Source organism: Pristiophorus japonicus, chromosome 1, assembly GCF_044704955.1.
Source record: "Pristiophorus japonicus isolate sPriJap1 chromosome 1, sPriJap1.hap1, whole genome shotgun sequence".
Lineage (NCBI taxonomy): Eukaryota > Metazoa > Chordata > Chondrichthyes > Pristiophoridae > Pristiophorus > Pristiophorus japonicus.
Window position 1 is genome coordinate 167800447 of NC_091977.1, and position 18286 is coordinate 167818732.

An 18286-nucleotide genomic window follows, 5' to 3' on the forward strand; every position below is an offset into this window, starting at 1 on the left:
ACAGTATTTTTCTTTTTAAAAAGATAGGATGGTAGATAAGCAATGACAAACATTTAAGGAAATGATTCATAATTCGCAATGAATATACATTCCTTTAAGGAATAAAAACCCCATGGGAAAAGCGGTCCAACTGTGGCTCACAAGAGACATTAAAGATAATATTAGATTAAAGGAAGAAGCTTATAATATTGTCAAGTGAATGTCAATATTCTTCTTTATGTAAAAAGGAAGAAATTAGCGAATGTAAATGTGGGTCCCTTACAGGCAGAGACAGGAGGAATTATAATGGGGAATAAGGAACTGGCAGAGACATTAAAAAAATACTTTGCATCGGTCTTCATGTAAGAAGACACAAAAAACATTCCAGAAATAGTGGGGAACAAAAGGTCTAGTGAGAAAGAAGAACTTAAATAAATGAGTATTAGTAAAGAAATAGTACTGGAGAAATTAATGGGACTAAAAGCCAATAAATCCCCTGGATCTGATAGTCTACACCCTAGGGTTTTAAAAGCGATAGCTACAGATATAGTGCATGCATTGGTTTTGACCTTCCAGAATTCCCTAGATTTTAGAATGGTCCCTGCGGATTGGAAGGTAGCAAACAATACCCTGCTATTCAAGAAAGGAGGGAGTGAGAAAACAGGGAACTATAGGCCAGTTAGTCTAAAATCAGTCATAGAGAAAATTCTAGAATCTATTATTAGGGTGGTAACAGCGCACTTCGAAAATCATAATATGAGTGGCCAGATTCAACACAGATTTACAAAAGGAAAATCGTGTTTGACAAATCTGTTACAGTTTTTGGAGGTTTTAACTAGCAGGTAGATGTAGTGTGGAACCAGTGGATGTAGTGTGTTTAGATTTTCAAAAATCATTTGATAAGGTGCCACACAAGAGATTATTACACAAAATTAGGGCTCATGGGATTGGAGTAATATATTAGCATGGATTGAGGATTGGTTAACGGACAGAAAACAGAGATTAGGAATAAATGGGTCAATTTGGGGTTGGCATGCTAGTGGGGCACCACAAGGATCAGTGCTTGGGCCTCAGCTATTTACAATCTATATCAATGACTTAGATGAGGGTACCAAGTGCAATGTATCCAAGTTTTCTGATGATACCAAGCTAGGTGGGAATGTAAGTTGTGAGGAGGATGCAAAGGGGCTGCAAAGGTACACAGACAGGTTAAGTGAGTGGGCAAGGATGTGGCGGATGGTATATAATGTGGAGAAATTTGAAGCTATCCACTTTGGTAGGAAAAATAGGAAAGCAGAATATTTTTTTAAAAGGTGAGACACTGGTAAATGTTGGAATTCAGAGGGACCTGGGTGTCCTTGTACACAAATCACAGGAAATTAACATGCAGGTACAGCAACAATTAGGCAAGCAAATAGAAACATAGAAACATAGAAAATAGGTGCAGGAGTAGGCCATTCGGCCCTTCTAGCCTGCACCGCCATTCAATGAGTTCATGGCTGAACATGCAACTTCAGTACCCCATTCCTGCTTTCTCACCATACCCCTTGATTCCCCTAGTAGTAAGGACTTCATCTAACTCCTTTTTGAATATATTTAGTGAATTGGCCTCAACAACTTTCTGTGGTAGAGAATTCCACAGGTTCACCAGTCTCTGGGTGAAGAAATTCCTTCTCATCTCAGTCCTAAATGGCTTCCCCCTTATCCTTAGACTGTGTCCCCTGGTTCTGGACTTCTCCAACATTGGGAACATTCTTCCTGCATCTAACCTGTCTAACCCCGTCAGAATTTAAACGTTTCTATGAGGTCCCCTCTCATTCTTCTGAACTCCAGTGAATACAAGCCCAGTTGATCCAGTCTTTCTTGATAGGTCAGTCCCGCCATCCCGGGAATCAGTCTGGTGAACCTTCGCTGCACTCCCTCAATAGCAAGAATGTCCTTCCTCAGGTTAGGAGACCAAAACTGTACACAATACTCCAGGTGTGGCCTCACCAAGGCCCTGTACAATTGTAGCAACACCTCCCTGCCCTTGTACTCAAATGGTATGTTAGCCTTTATGATGAAGAAAATGGATTATGAGTAAAGAAGTCTTGCTGCAATTATATATGTTCTTGATGAGACAACACCTGAAGTACTGTGTATAGTTTTGGTCTGCTTACCAAAGGAATGATATACTTGCTTTAGAGAGAGTATAAAGATTGATTCCTGGGATGGGGGGATTGTCCTATGAAGAGAGATTGAGTAGACCAGGTCTATATTCCCTAGAGTTTAGAAGAATGAAAGGTGAGCTCATTGAAATATATAAAATTCTTAAGGGGCTTGACAGGGTAGATGCTGGGAGGTTGTTTCCCCTGGCTGGAGAGTCTAGAACTAGGGTCACAGTCTCAGAATAAGGTGTCGGCCATTTAGGACTGCGTTGAGGAGAAATCTCTTCACTCAAACGGATGTGAATCTTTGGAATTCTCTACCCCAGAGGGTGGTGGATGCTCAGTCTTGAGTGTATTCAATACAGAGATTGATAGATTTTTGGATATTAAGAGAACCAAGGGATATGGGAATAGGGCGAGAAGGTCGAGTTGAGGTCGAAGATCAGCCATGATCTTATTGAATGGTGGGGCAAGCTCGAAAGACGAATGGCCTATTCCTGCTTCTGCTCCTTATGTTCTTATGTTCTTATTGGAAGTGGGAATGGATTACTCAAATTCAACCCCAGTATAGTCTTTACAAATTGGATTCACCATACAAAGTTGCTTACTGTTACATTTCCTCTTAACGCGTGAAAGAAACCATTCTAGCCCAGGAATAGACTCGATTGGCTCTGTAGTTTGGTCAGTTGCTATTGTTTCGGTGCAGGCTCGAAGGGCCGAATGACCTACTCCTGCACCTATTTTCTATGTTTTCTATGTTTTTCTGTTGTCTAATGCAACAAAAATATAACTGGTGGGATTGTTTCCATTAGCGTCTGATCTTGTGGGCAGTGAAATCCGATTTGTTCCAAGGCTGGAGCTTTTGCAATTTCGATCTTTATCTAAGCTTCCATCTATCTATCTAATCCGGATGAAATATGTTGGTTGCTGTCAGAAAAACTGCAAAAACTAACTGCAGATACTGCTTTCTGGAAAACGATTTCTCGCCTGTGAGTATTGGTGACAAGTCAATTCTTATCGTATTTTATTTGCTAAATACACCTGCTCTGAATGCAGCATCGAGTGGGAACATCGGTGGGGACTAGATTTCAAAAAATAATCCTAAAAACTGGCGCTAAATGTCATTTTATTGGTGATGTCCGTGAAGCTAAACGCGTGGTGTCAGAATGTGATGGTTCTAAATGGTTGTCGAGCTGTGTGGATTTCAGCAATGGACAGCTCCTGTGAAAGCTGTGTCACAGCTCTTGCACAATGAATTCCCCACATCGTTTTTTAACAATTCCCCCTGGGGAGCATTTAGTCGATATTGCAGAAGGTACACTGGATTTGACGTCAGAGCGATGCTATACGTAGCATTTGGTGCGTAAACACTGTTTTCCATTCAAGCTCAGAGGTTGCCAATTTCATTTCGTCTGACAGCATCCATCTCATTCGAAGCGTATTTGCTGCCTTCTCACTTACTCACGCAGCATTCCCGGTCCAGGCAGCGTTTGCGACCATTCTGCGGCTTGTCTTTCTCTAACCCTCTTTCCTTTTTTTCGTATCATCAAAATAACGATGAAACAAAAATGTTGTCTTTCGCTGCGATTTGTAGCTGTAGCTGTGTTTACAATTTGCTCTGCTCGGGACACTGCCAATGCAGGCAAGCAATACGTTAATGAATGGGCAGTGGAAGTGGTTGGAGGACCCGAGGTGGCGAGAGCTATTGCCGAAGAACTGGAATATGATTTTGTGGGTCAGGTAAAAATTCATTCTTTTGAACCTATATTAATATATGTACCGGGCAACCCAATTTCTTAAATAAGGAGTCACAAGTGAGGTTGGTTTACAAGACGGTAAATCTGGTAAGCGATAGTACTTGTGTTGAAAATTAATGACTGATGTTATGGCACCTATGTGGAGCGGAAGACTGTAGGAGGTGATATTCTAAATTGCTTTCACAGAAATTTACTCTCACGTTTTACCACATAAACAGAAAGCGACCAGCTCATATTTAATTTTCCATTTCCTTCTGAGATACGGAACATCATTCAGACCAAACGTCCGGCATATTGGTAGCTTAGGGGCTGTCAATATTGTACAGGAGATGACCACAAAGAGATTAGTCTAACAACTTCAAAAGGCAACAATACTGGGCATCAAGAGTGGTCGTTTTATGCACATGATTAGGAGTAAGATTGAATGGTTTGATAACTAAGTATAGAGCGATGTTGCAATTAAGTTAAGTAGGTCTTAGTGTATTCCTATATGCACATGTATATTTATGTATACGCATCTATATCTTAGATATCTTTTCTCATTTTAACCTATAAAAAGCGGGATTCTCTATGGCACGCGGTGTGTTACTCAATCCCTTCGTGAGTTTGTGTTCTGAACTATGCTTGTAATCAATTTCTAGCACTTGATGTGACAATTTCAGTAGCATAGCCCATCGTAGTCCAAATATGTGTTTATGGGATATATGCGAACATGAATAAACGAATAAACCAACTAGAGAGTCGATGAAAGATGGATAGGACGCAGTCTATGACAGTAAAGGTAAAAAAGGGACAGTAAAGGGAAAGAGGTAAAAGGACACTGAGAAGACAGATTAATATTAGTACTATAGTATTCTCACAACAAGTGTTTTTGGGTGTGTATTTAAGAGATTTGGGAAATTTTCGTCTCTTACACAATTATTAATCTCAGTTATACAGAACGGTGGAGCAATGAGGATCAGAGCCCAGCTATATTCATTTATAGAATATAGGTAGAACGGATGAAGATAGGTACAGATTTAAAGTGATGCCGAGGAGACTGTAATTGAAGATGTATGCTGGGAAATGCGAAGATTGTATCATTTTCCACAGGAAATTCGAGTTAGTATTTCTTTTTTATATTTCGTTTATGGTGACTGGAAAGAGATGACTCTTAAGCACGTGAGTGGAAGAAAGATCACCCACTGATCTGACATGTGATACGAATTATAGAAATGCTCAACATTAAGGCGTTAGATAGGGGAATATGTAATCACTTAGATCGCATCTGAAAGAGAAGGGACAGGTGGTGAGGTTCCGGGTGTGCACCCTTCAGCAGAAAGAGGAAACATTATCTTAACCCAAAGAAAGTAGGAGTTCAATATATACTCGATGTAAGTATGTTTTCTTTAAATTGTCGATGGGACGCAGCGTGAATCATACATGTAAGAAATGTTATTAAATAGGTGAATAGTTAGTTGGGACCTAAAAGATTCCAAATCCAATATTAGATCTGGAACCTTACCATCTCTTTATGCTACAAAGTCATGTAATCAATAAATGGCAACGCTTCAAGCTGAACGGCAACCTGATTTTAAAAAATTGACTATAGAAGATGTAACATAGCACGCTGGCATTTCGGATTCCTGGGCTATCCAATCAGATCGCTGGATGTTTAGTTCGGACCCTGTTGACTGGATATTGAAACAGAAGTCCAATCTGGTTATTGAATGGCTCACCTTTCCACTATTATTTTGCTGTGTGGATACAAACCTGGCTATCTGTAACCCTCTTCTCTCTCAGTAGAGGAATGATGGATGGTACATTAATCCAAAAGAAAATAGAGATTTTGTTTAAGTGACGCCAAAACATTTTCTGCTGTGTAAAGTTAGACCTGCGAAAAGAGATCATTGGGTTCATCTAGCCAATAAACATTTATTTGTTAAGCTTTATTGCAATAGTCCATTGATGTCGTTAAATGTTCTCTGTACGAAGTTGTAAAGGCTTTTGGTTTTTTTTTTTAACCTGAATCGTTCTTTATTTACTGGGAACAAAAAATGCAATGGTACAACAACAATCTTTAGGTACTTTCAAACGCCAGCTTTGTACTGATGTCTACATCTGTTGATCAAAACTATGGACTGAGCCAGCTGGGCACAGGTGTTAAAATGTATTAAAAAGCATATTAAAAAAGGTATGTTGACCAGAAATAAGCACAACACTCTAGTGTGCTCTGACCAGTCGATTATAGAGTACCAGTATAACCTCCAAGAACATGGACTCTACTGTTTGGACCATAAATCCCAATATTCCATTTGATTTTTTAAATTGCCTTCCTATGTTGTTCAGAGTATCATAAATCTCAGGTCCTTTTCTGAGTCTTTTTTCCACTTCAAACCCATATACTTACAATGCACATTTTGTTAATCAGTGTGCAATACTTTGCATATATCAATCAGAAAATATGACAAGCTAACTTGCGATTTTGATATGCAGGTCATTATTGTACATTAATGACTTGCATATCGAAACCATAAAATTATTAATGTTAACATGACACGAGATAAACCAACACTGCAAATCAATTACCAGGTATACAACTTTAGCAAGGCATCTTCAAGGGATGAGCTTAAACAATTTGACTGAGGTGGAGGGAAGGAAGAAGGTGGGTAGAACTCAAGAAAAGTTCCACTGAGGAGCAATGAAATACTTTATAGAATATCCTGAACATGCAGGACAAATAAATCTCGAGGATTAGGCAGACTAAACAAACATGACCTTGAATGGACTAACAGTAAAACACACACTTGAAATAAGTATGAAAAGCAAACTGACAAAGTCTGTAGGGAGAAAGGTGAGGGAAACCACTGTGAAGAATTTAGGAGCCTTCACAAGTATGTAAAAGTGACAATAAGTGAACTTTTAATATGTATAGATGCAGAAGCCAACAGTAATACATTCTTACAGTATTTTAACAATAGAATTGTTATTATTGAATAATTGAGATCTTTAAAGATGCAACTGAGAATGAACTAAATATAGTTCACATACTGTTCTCAGGGTGTGGCCACCATTGTTAAGGTTACATTCATTGCTCTTCTGAGTGGCTTGCCTAACCATTTCACAGAGTATTAAGAGTCAATTGGATGGGGGATGGCACTCAAGAAAACACCAGTCACTGATAGGACAGACCAGGTTTTTTTCCTTGAAGGATATTAGTGAACCATTTGGGCTTTTACAATAATCCAGTAGCTTTTATGGTGTTAACCCACAAATTACCAGAATTATTCCAGGAAGTATTCATTAAAGAAGATAGTGCAGTAGTAGCTTGGTATCCATCATAGGAAGTTCTACATCTAAACTTAAGTTACTTTGAAATCATTTAGATGGGCATCTTATACGGATTCAAAGGGCTCAAAACAAATAAATTCCCAGAGACGGATGGTGTATACCCAGGATTAGAAACAAAATCTATTAAGTGCTAAATGAATATTAGAAAGCCCTCCAATGTAGATTTCCAGAAAGCCTTTAATAAAATTAAACATGAAAGACTGCTACACAAGCTTAAGGCAATGGGTATCCTTAGTAAAACTTGGAATTGAATGAAGAATTGGCTGAAATTGAGGGAAGCAGCATGTACATGTTGGAAAGTAATGTTGGGATGTTATACCGATTGGAATGTCCCAGGGATTGGCGCTGAATACCTTACGACTTCAAAGCAGCATAACTGACCTGAATTTAGAAACTCTATCCCAGCTGGTCTAATCTACAGATGAAACTAAACTGCAGGAGGAGTGGGGGAGGGAAGTTGAGTTTGATGAGGCAACCAAGTAACTACAGTAGAACCTCGATAAAATGTTAAAATGGTTGGAACGATGAAAGATGAAATTCAATACAGATGTGTAAAGTATTGCATACTGGAAAAACATAGGAAGCATATTTACACAATGATAGGTGTTGGACGAGCTCAGGGACATGCTAAATGTAGCCTGGGACTGTAGGCTGAACATAGGAACATAGGAACATAGGAACAGGTGTAGGCCTTTCAACCCTTTGAGCCTCCTCCACCATTCAATTACATGATGGCTGATCTATACCTCAATTCCACTTATCCGCCATTGTCTCATAATCCTCCAAACATCTATCGATCCTGGTCTTGTGAGTTGCTGGAATATACTGTGTAGATGGTACACATTGCAACCAGGGTACGCCAGTGGTGAATGTTTAGGCTAATGGATGAAATGATGATCAAGCAGCCTGCTTTCTCTTGAATGATGTTGAGCTTCTTGAGTGTTGCTACAGCTACACCCATCCAGGCAAGCAGTTAATGGGAACTCCAGTGTAAAATGAAGGATAATATTGTCTGATTAGATAGAACACATCAGAAACCTTGGCTGGTATGAGTGCTGTAAATCTTCAATGACATGAACCCTGAATAAGGTGATTCCTGTTCTAAATGTGTCCTGTGGTCTGGCCAATCACATTTTAATTGCTAAATAACAACTGTAGAGGGTAGAGAGGATGCACTTAGGTTCATACCAATAACAATATCCTCAATGCTGAAAATAACCATCATATAAAAGGCCCAACGCGGCGGCAGTCGGGAGCAGTGTCAGGTGCGTGGAGAGGCGTGAGTCCGGAGTCGGCGAGAGGCCGATAAAGGCCCAACGTGGCGGCAGTCAGGAGCAGTGTCAGAGGTGCGTGGAGAGGCGTGAGTCCGGAGTCGGCAAGAGGCTGATAAAAGGCCCAACGCGGCGGCAGTCAGGAGCAGCGTCGGAGGTGCGTAGAGAGGTGTGAGTTCCGGGGTCGGCGAGAGGCCGATAAAAGGCCCAATGCGGCGGCAGTCGGGAGCAGCGTCGGAGGTGCGTGGAGAGGTGTGAGTTCCGGGGTCGGCGAGAGGACTATAAAAGGCCCAGCTTATGCAGCTACAGGGAGAAGGCAAAAAAGAAGTAGAAATAAACAGAAAGGTGACGTCACAATCAAGGGGGTAAGTGATTAGCTGGTGATTGGTGAGTAGTTTTTCTTTTTTCTCTTCTAGAACAGTGAGTAAACTTTAGCATTGTTGTTGCCAATTTAAGTGTATCGAAAGGTTAAGTCATGGCAGGAGAGCTCGGTCACGTGATATGCTCCTCCTGTACCATGTGGGAACTCAGGGACACTTCCGGTGCCCCTGACGACTACGTGTGCGGGAAGTGTATCCGCCTCCAGCTCCTGACGGACCGCGTTGCAGAATTGGAGCTAAGGGTGGATTCACTCTGGAGCAGCCACGATGCTGAGAATGACGTGAGTAGCACATGTAGCGAGTTGGTCGTACCGCAGGTGAAGGGTCCACAGCCAGATAGGGAATGGAAGACCATTAGGAAGAGCAGTGCAAGGAAGGTAGTGCAGGGGTCCCCTGCGGTCATCCCCCTGCAAAATAGATACACTGCTTTGAGTACTGTTGAGGGGGATGACTCATCAGGGGAGGGCAGCAGCAGCCAAGTTCATGGCACCATGGCTGGCTCTGCTGCACAGGAGGGCAGGAAAAAGAGTGGGAGAGCGATAGTGATAGGGGATTCAATTGTAAGGGGAATAGATAGGCATTTCTGCGGCCGCAACCGAGACTCCAGGATGGTATGTTGCCTCCCTGGTGCAAGGGTCAAGGATATCTTGGAGCGGGTGCAGGACATTCTGAAAAGGGAGGGAGAACAGCCAGTTGTCGTGGTGCACATTGGTACCAACGATATAGGTAAAAAAAGGGATGAGATCCTACGAGACAAATTTAAGGAGCTAGGAGCTAAATTAAAACATAGGACCTCAAAAGTAGTAATCTCGGGATTGCTACTAGTGCCACATGCTAGTCAGAGTAGGAATCGCAGGATAGCTCAGATGAATACGTGGCTTGAGCAGTGGTGCAGCAGGGAGGGATTCAAATTCCTGGGGCATTGGAACCGGTTCTGGGGGAGGTGGGACCAGTACAAACCGGACGGTCTGCATCTGGGAAGGACCGGAACTAATGTCCTAGGGGGAGTGTTTGCTGGTGCTGTTGGGGAGGAGTTAAACTAATATGGCAGGGGGATGGGAACCAATGCAGGGAGACAGAGGGAAACAAAATGGAGACAAAAGCAAAAGACAGAAAGGAGATGCGTAAAAGTGGAAGGCGGAGAAATCCAAGGCAAAAAACAAAAAGGGCCACTGTACAGCAAAATTCTAAAGGGTCAAACTGTAATAAAAAGGCAAGCCTGAAAGCTCGGTGCCTCAATGCAAGGAGTATTCGGAATGTAGGAGAGGGCTCTGAGCTAGTTAGAGTGGGTGAGAGCTCAGATGAACAGGACCCCAAGAAAGAATGCAAAAGGCAGGAGGCAACAGAGCAGAGTAGCACTGGGGTAAGTGTAAACCACAAGGTGATAGGAAGGGACAATATGTATGAATATAAAGGGGCTGCAGGAGGGGTCAAAACTAAAAATCATGGTTTAAAAACTAGTATTAAAACACTCTACCTAAACGCACGTAGCATTCGAAATAAAGTAAATGAGTTGACCGCACAAATCATTACAAATGGATATGATTTGGTGGCCATTACAGAAACGTGGTTGCAGGGTGCCCAACACTGGGAATTAGACATACAGGGGTATCTGACAATTCGGAAAGATAGACAAGAAGGAAAAGAAGGTGGGGTAGCTCTGTTAATAAAGGATGATATTAGGGCAGTTGTGAGAGACGATATTGGCTCTAATGAACAAAATGTTGAATCATTGTGGGTGGAGATTAGAGATAGTAAGGGGAAAAGTCACTGGTGGGCGTAGTTTATAGGCCCGCAAATAATAATTTCACAGTGGGGCGGACAATAATCAAGGGAATAATGGAGGCATGTGAAAAAGGAATGGCAGTAATCATGGGGGATTTTAACCGACATATCGATTGGTCAAATCAAATCGCACGGGGTAGCCTTGAGGAGGAATTCATAGAATGCATACGGGATTGTTTCTTAGACCAGTATGTTACAGAACCTACAAAGGAGCAAGCTATCTTCGATCTGGTCCTGTGTAATGAGACAGGAATAATAAACGATCTCTGAGTAAAAGATCCTCTTGGAATGAGTTATCACAGTATGGTTGAATTTGTAATACAGATTGAGGGTGAGGAAGTATGTCTCAAACGAGCGTACTATGCTTAAACAAAGGGGACTACAGTGGGATGTGGGCAGAGTTGGCTAAAGTAGACTGGAAACACAGACTAAACGGTGGCACAATTGAGGAACAGTGGAGGACTTTGAAGGAGCTCTTTCATAGTGCTCAACAAAAATATATTCCAGTGAAAAAGAAGGGCGGTAAAAGAAAGGATAACCAACCGTGGATAACCAAGGAAATAAAGGAGAGTATCAAATTAAAAACCAATGCAGTTAAGGTGGCCAAGGTTAGTGGGAAACTAGAAGATTGGGAAAATTTTAAACGACAGCAAAGAATGACTAAGAAAGCAATAAAGAAAGGAAAGATAGATTACGAAAGTAAACTTGTGCAAAACATAAAAACAGATAGTAAAAGCTTTTACCGATATATAAAACGGAAAAGAGTGATTAAAGTAAATGTTGGTCCCTTAGAAAATGAGAAGGGGGATTTAATAATGGGAAATGTGGAAATGGCTGAGACCTTAAACAATTATTTTGCTTCGGTCTTCACAGTGGAAGTCACAAAAACCATGCCAAAAATTACTGGTCACGGGAATGTGGGAAGGGAGGACCTTGAGATAATCACTATCACTAGGGGGGTAGTGCTGGACAGGCTAATGGGACTCAAGGTAGACAAGTCCCCTGGTCCGGATGAAATGCATCCCAGGGTATTAAAAGAGATGGCGGAAGTTATAGCAGATGCATTCGTTATAATCTACCAAAATTCTCTGGACTCTGGGGAGAGACCAATGGATTGGAAAGCAGCTAATGTAACGCCTCTGTTTAAAAAAGGGGGCAGACAAAAGGCAGGTAACTATAGGCCGGTTAGTTTAACATCTGTAGTGGGGAAAATGCTTGAAGCTATAATTAAGGAAGAAATAGCGGGACATCTAGATAGGAATAGTGCAATCAAGCAGACGCAACATGGATTCATGAAGGGGAAATCATGTTTAACTAATTTACTGGAATTCTTTGAGGATATAACGAGCATGGTGGACAGAGGTGTACCGATGGATGTGGTGTATTTAGATTTCCAAAAGGCATTCGATAAGGTGCCACACAAAAGGTTACTGCAGAAGATAAAGGTATGCAGAGTCAGAGGAAATGTATTCGCATGGATAAAGCATTGGCTGGCTAACAGAAAGCAGAGTTTCGAGATAAATGGGTCCTTTTGGGTTGGAAATTGGTGGTTAGTGGTGTGCCACAGGAATCGGTGCTGGGACCACAACTGTTTACAATATACATAGATGACCTGGAAGAGGGGACAGAGTGTAGTGTAACAAAATTTGCAGATGACACAAAGATTAGTGGGAAAACGGGTTGTGTAGAGGACACAGAGAGGCTGCAAAGAGATTTAGATAGGTTAAGCGAATGGGCTAAGGTTTGGCAGATGGAATACAATGTCGGAAAATATGAGGTCATCCACCTTGGGAAAAAAAACAGGAGAAGGCAAATATTATTTGAATGGGGAGAAATTACAACATGCTGCGGTGCAGAGAGATCTGGGGGTCCTTGTGCATGAATCCCAAAAAGTTAGTTTGCAGGTGCAGCAGGTAATCAGGAAGGTGAATGGAATGTTGGCCTTCATTGCGAGAGGGATGGAGTACAAAAGCAGGGAGGTCCTGCTGCAACTGTATAGGGTATTGGTGAGGCCGCACCTGGAGTACTGCGTGCAGTTTTGGTCACCTTACTTAAGGAAGCAAATACCAGCTTTGGAGGGGGTACAGAGATGATTCACTAGGCTGATTCCGGAGATGAGGGGGTTACCTTATGATGATAGATTGAGTAGACTGGATCTTTACTCGTTGGAGTTCAGAAGGATGAGGGGTGATCTTATAGAAACATTTAAAATAATGAAAGGGATAGACAAGATAGAGGCAGAGAGGTTGTTTCCATTGGTTGGGGAGACTAGAACTAGGGGGCACAAAATACGGGGGAGCCAATTTAGAACCGAGTTGAGAGGGAATTTCTTCTCTCAGAGGGTGAATCTGTGGAATTCTCTGCCCAAGAAAACAGTTGAGGCTAGCTCATTGAATGTATTCAAATCACAGATAGATAGATTTTTAACCAATAAGGGAAGTAAAGGTTCCAGGGAGAGGGTGGGTAAGTGGAGTTGAGTCCACGGCCAGATCAGCCATGATCTTGTTGAATGGCGGAGCAGGCTTGAGGGGCTGGATGGCCTACTCCTGTTCCTAATTCTTATGTTCTTATTTTCTTATGTTCTTATAACCAGTGAGTGATCAGACTGCAGAACTGAGTCACAGCAGAAACCCATTCTTATTTCTAATTGGAATCTATGATTATAACCACAACACACACAAAAAAAATCAGTCATAGCTGTGACTCAGAATCTAGCTTCTGGAGTGAGATTCTGAAAGCTTCCTAGAAATACTCTTATTTGTCTATAGTTATTTTGCAGTTGTGTTTCAAACTATTCAATTGTAAAACATTTCTGCTGTTAATGTTGAGGTTTCTCTGACAGCCTCATTATTATTCATTATAGATGATGATGTCATGGGTCCAGATAGCCAGAAGCAAGATTTCCAGATTAGTTGTTAGAATTTGGATCAGTATATTTTAATGAAAACTGATCCAGATCCAGCATTCTAAAATAAATAACACATGCCGTGAGAATGCAGAAAACAGTTGGAAAACCCAGGCCAGTGAAGGAAAGAAATTAATACATACATGTAAGTAGATAACTAGTACAGCTTATTTTAAAACCATGGACTCTACACTGATGAGTAAATGCATGTTTTTGCCCATAATTCCCTATACAGTTCTTAAACTAATCTGGTAGTGGAGACACTGAACAGATTAATGTCACATCCTGAAAAGAGAGAACAGTAAGAAAGTGATTTAACCAACAATACCATTGCTTTTCTCCTGGAAGCTTGTTCAAGAATGATTTTAACAGAGGTTTGTGAACAGGTCAAGCATGCAAACTCTCGGAAAAACACTGAGCGTGACACAGGTGTGGGAGAAAAAGAAATTTACGAAATGGGGAAATGTTATTTATTTTAAAATAGTCCATCATTGCTGTGCTTCTATGTATTAGATATAAAATAAATATGTCACAAACTTTACACACAAGTTCATCATTTTAGGATTATGTATGTACTCATTACTACTTTCTTCAGCAACTGTTAAGATGGCACAATGGCTGCCATTATTCTGTTCTGCTCCAGACACAACACCTACCCCTCACCTACTGCTGTTATCCACTGGACTTCTGGTCCATACTCACTGTTCAGCTGGCTTCTCAGCTTTATTCAGTTGCTGTGTCAGGTTCTTCGCATGATTGTGTCCCTTTTCTCCTGGGCTGAAATTCAATTTCTCGGCTGTATTCTGGGCTACACCACGAGTTCCATTTTGCTGCTAATTCTTGCTCAGCTTACATTCTGTGCTGGACTCCCTCTATTCCATTATCTGATCTATTGGAAATAAAAATCAGGAGAGATATAAAACGGACTGATTCTATGTCACATTGCCTCCAATTCCATGCACTCTCATTTTCACTAATAATCTATTGTGCAGCACCTGATCAAATGCATTCTGGAAGTCCATGTAGACAACACCCATAGATACTGTCCTATCTACTATTCTGTGACTCTGCAAAAAAAGCAGCTAGATTAGTCAGATATGACTTACCTATCACAAATCCCCACTGATTCTCTTTGGTGCTTGTCCAAGTGTTCAATCATATGACCTCTGATGTTAGATTCCAGTAATATCTCATTTAACTGACCAATCAGTAGTTACCTCATTTCTCCTCCATCCCTTCTTAAATAATAATGACATTTGCAATTTTACAATCCAAGGCACAATTCCTGAGTCGAGGGAGCTCAGCAGATACTTCAGTATAAAAAAATCTTTATGAATAAAATGTAATTTTGCTGTTTGCATTTAATATAATACATATTGAACATCCTCTTCAACCTTTACCTTCTTAGATTGGAGCACTTCAAAATCACTATCTACTTAGGCACAACATTCATCCAAGAAGGTCTCGAAGGAGTGCTGACCACTTTACAAAACGATTATCTGAAGATGAACGGGTATGATTAATTTCTTAAGAATATTAAATAAGACACGATAGATGATATATTCCAACAGTTAAATAAAATTAAGAATGATTAATACTGAATTTACAGGAAAAAATACATACATGATGTAGTATTTACTATTTTACAATTATTCACATCATATATATAAAGCTAGACTTTATATTCACTTTTTGAAGATTTTGCTCTTCACCACTTAGGCGGTAATCTGGCAAGGTGGATCGTCCTCTCTTATAGAACATATCTGATTTCCACTCCATTGAAATCAACGGAATCAGTAGTTCCTAACTAGGAAAAGGGGGAAATAAATTAACTAAGATCCCCACTTGCAACTGTAATGGAAGTGCATTTGTGTGAACATGATTAGTAAAGGATTAAGTTGATCTATGATAGCCCCCATAGTATGTTCTCAGCATGGTATAACAGTAACAGTTGCCTTATTAAATTAATGAAATACAAACTAAAGACCTGGTTGTTACTCACTAAAACTTGTCTTACAAATGAGAATTCAGAAGCAGGAAGTTGTAATATTGATGAGCTTATGTTACTTGCAATGTGGAGACACATTAAGTGATTGAAGCTCCACATCGACCCGGGTACATGGATTGGCAACAGAACTGTAATGATATAAGACTGATTCTGTGACACAGTGGAGCCTTGCAAAATGATCTTTGTATTGTCCAGGCTCACACATCAAGCTGGTATGTTGCGCAATGCAACATAGAACCAATATCACCTGTGAAACTGTACACCAGCATGAATTATCACCTTCAGTAGAGGAGGTACAAGAGAAAAAGATCAGAAAGAAAATTGGAGGAACTAAAGTCATAAAGAAACCATTTTGACAACCCTTGTTTGCACTAATGTGTACAGTTTTGGTCTCCTGACTTGAGGAAGGACATTCTTGCTATTGAGGGAGTGCAGTGAAGGTTCACCAGACTGATTCCTGGGATGGCGGGACTGACATATCAAGAAAGACTGGATCAACTGGGCTTGTATTCACTGGAGTTCAGAAGAATGAGAGGGGATCTCATAGAAACATTTAAAATTCTGATGGGTTTAGACAGGTTAGATGCAGGAAGAATGTTCCCAATGTTGGGGAAGTCCAGAACCAGGGGTCACAGTCTAAGGATAAGGGGTAAGCCATTTAGGACCGAGATGAGAAGAAACTTCTTCACCCAGAGAGTGGTGAACCTGTGGAATTCTCTACCACAGAAAGTTGTTGAGGCCAATTCACTAAATATATTCAAAAAGGAGTTAGATGTAGTCCTTACTACTAGGGGGATCAAGGGGTATGGCGAGAAAGCAGGAATGGGGTACTGAAGTTGCATGTTCAGCCATGAACTCATTGAATGGTGGTGCAGGCTCGAAGGGCCGAATGGCCTACTCCTGCACCTATTTTCTGTTTCTAATTAGTGGTAGTGTTTCATCAGCCCTGTTACATGTAGACTAAAGGAAGATAAATAACTATTCTGTTAATCCAAGGGATTGCATTTCAAATCAATGGCCATATTTAATAATATATGGCTATATTTAGCATTGCTCATCAGCAAAAAAATAAACATTTTTATAAAGTTATGGCTGTGAAGGGGGAGCATTGCTGAGGAAATTACTGGCCCATGTGTCTCTGCCATTTGTAGCATGTGGATAACAATGAAGGATATTTATCCCATTTTTAGACAAAAGAGTAAATGATGTCTCATTGCATTTTTTCTTGCTTGTATCACAGTGCATGTGAATGATATAACAAATAACAAGCTGCAGTTTAGTCACTCCCATGATATTCTTTTGTGTGTTGCTTAATCATAGGTGTCTTGGGCAGAACAACAGTATGAAAAGCAAAGAAGTAAGCGCTCTCCAGCAAGGGACTGTATAGACTGCATGGCAGAGAAAATGTTTAGTGATCCCATGTGGAATCAACAATGGTATCTAGTAAGTGTTTTGATTAGTAGCAGTAAGACAACGTGAATTTAAAGAATTACTGCAAGTGACAGCCAAAGGGTTAAAATTCCATTGTGCCATTCCTGGAGCAGACATTAGGAAATTGTACAGTCCCAGCCCAAGATTTTCCTTCTATTGACTTTAATGAAAGCAAAGTTACAGGCTGGGAATGCAGAATGTCCTAATATGTGCTCCTGGTAGGCACCAGGAGCGGCACAATGGCATTTTTACACCTGAATGAATGGAGAGCAGATACATTCCATGTATTTTTTGGTGGCTCCGCACATACAGCGGAAGCTGCAGTATTTTTGGTGTAACAGATAGTCTGTCTCTATCTCTGTGCCTCTCTGACCCTGTCTGTTGCTTTCGCTGCTTTCTCTTTTCGGTTGATTAGTGCAAATTTGTATCTCACGACTGCCCCCTTTATGCTTGTAAATGGAACAGTGCCAAAATAAATATCGGGGAAAGAAAACAACCGACTGTTGGAGGTGGCCAGCAATCCTGCTGCTAACAGATGGGAGTCTGATTAAAATACTCAAAATTCAACTGCTGTTGTCAGGACTCCATCATAATTTCTGTGTCAATCACTGCTGTTACTGTGACTTCCTCAACCTCCCCACAAACCATGGGCACTACAGGTCGGCAGGTGACCATTTAGCGTGCTATTTAAAGGGATATTTAGCTGCTGTAAGGGAAAGCTATGAGCAGGTCTGGCGCTCATGTTTTCTTCATTCTTTCAAAAGTTTTGACCCTTAAAGGATTCCTTAAGTTCATCTCCTTGCTGCACAATAAATTTCCTTGATGCTGAAATCTGCTTCTCTTATTATCCCCCTCTCCCAATGTTTCCAGCCCTTCCCTTTAAAGTACTGATACAATCCCATGGATAATTTGAGCCCCACTGGATTTCCCCACCCTCCCAAATGGCAAGTTGTTTATAAACAGTTCACCAGTTCTATTTAAATGAGCCCCGATAAGGATTGGGCTTCATGCCATAGCAATCAGGTGGATGGAGTAGTTGTCACGTCCACTGCCCACTCAACTACACTCCACATAGAAATTGCTCTCCTGGTCTCTCCATAGGTGGATTGTATTAGCCCATGAAGTTACACCTGCCCATTCCATCAGATCATCTAGCAAAGTTCTTCCTTACCTTAATCTTGACTTGTGAGCATCAACAGGGTTTTTTTTGACTTTGGGCGATAGTGTCAAACGGTAATTAACTGCCCGTTATACACAGCTCCCAATTTTCATTTCCATTGACTTCAATGGCAG

The 18286-nt window shown here is 40.9% G+C and overlaps 1 protein-coding gene across 1 annotated transcript in view; it reads left to right on the forward strand.

The window, feature by feature from the left end:
* Positions 1 to 3656: 3656 nt before the first annotated feature.
* pcsk1 (proprotein convertase subtilisin/kexin type 1) overlaps positions 3657 to 18286 on the forward strand; it is a 95972-nt gene continuing 81342 nt past the window's right edge. Inside the window, exons 1-3 of the mRNA XM_070866414.1 lie at positions 3657 to 3866; positions 14963 to 15067; positions 16883 to 17005. Of these exons, the coding sequence (XP_070722515.1) occupies positions 3684 to 3866; positions 14963 to 15067; positions 16883 to 17005 (411 nt within the window). The 5' untranslated portion in view covers positions 3657 to 3683. The remainder of the gene's footprint in view (positions 3867 to 14962; positions 15068 to 16882; positions 17006 to 18286) is intronic.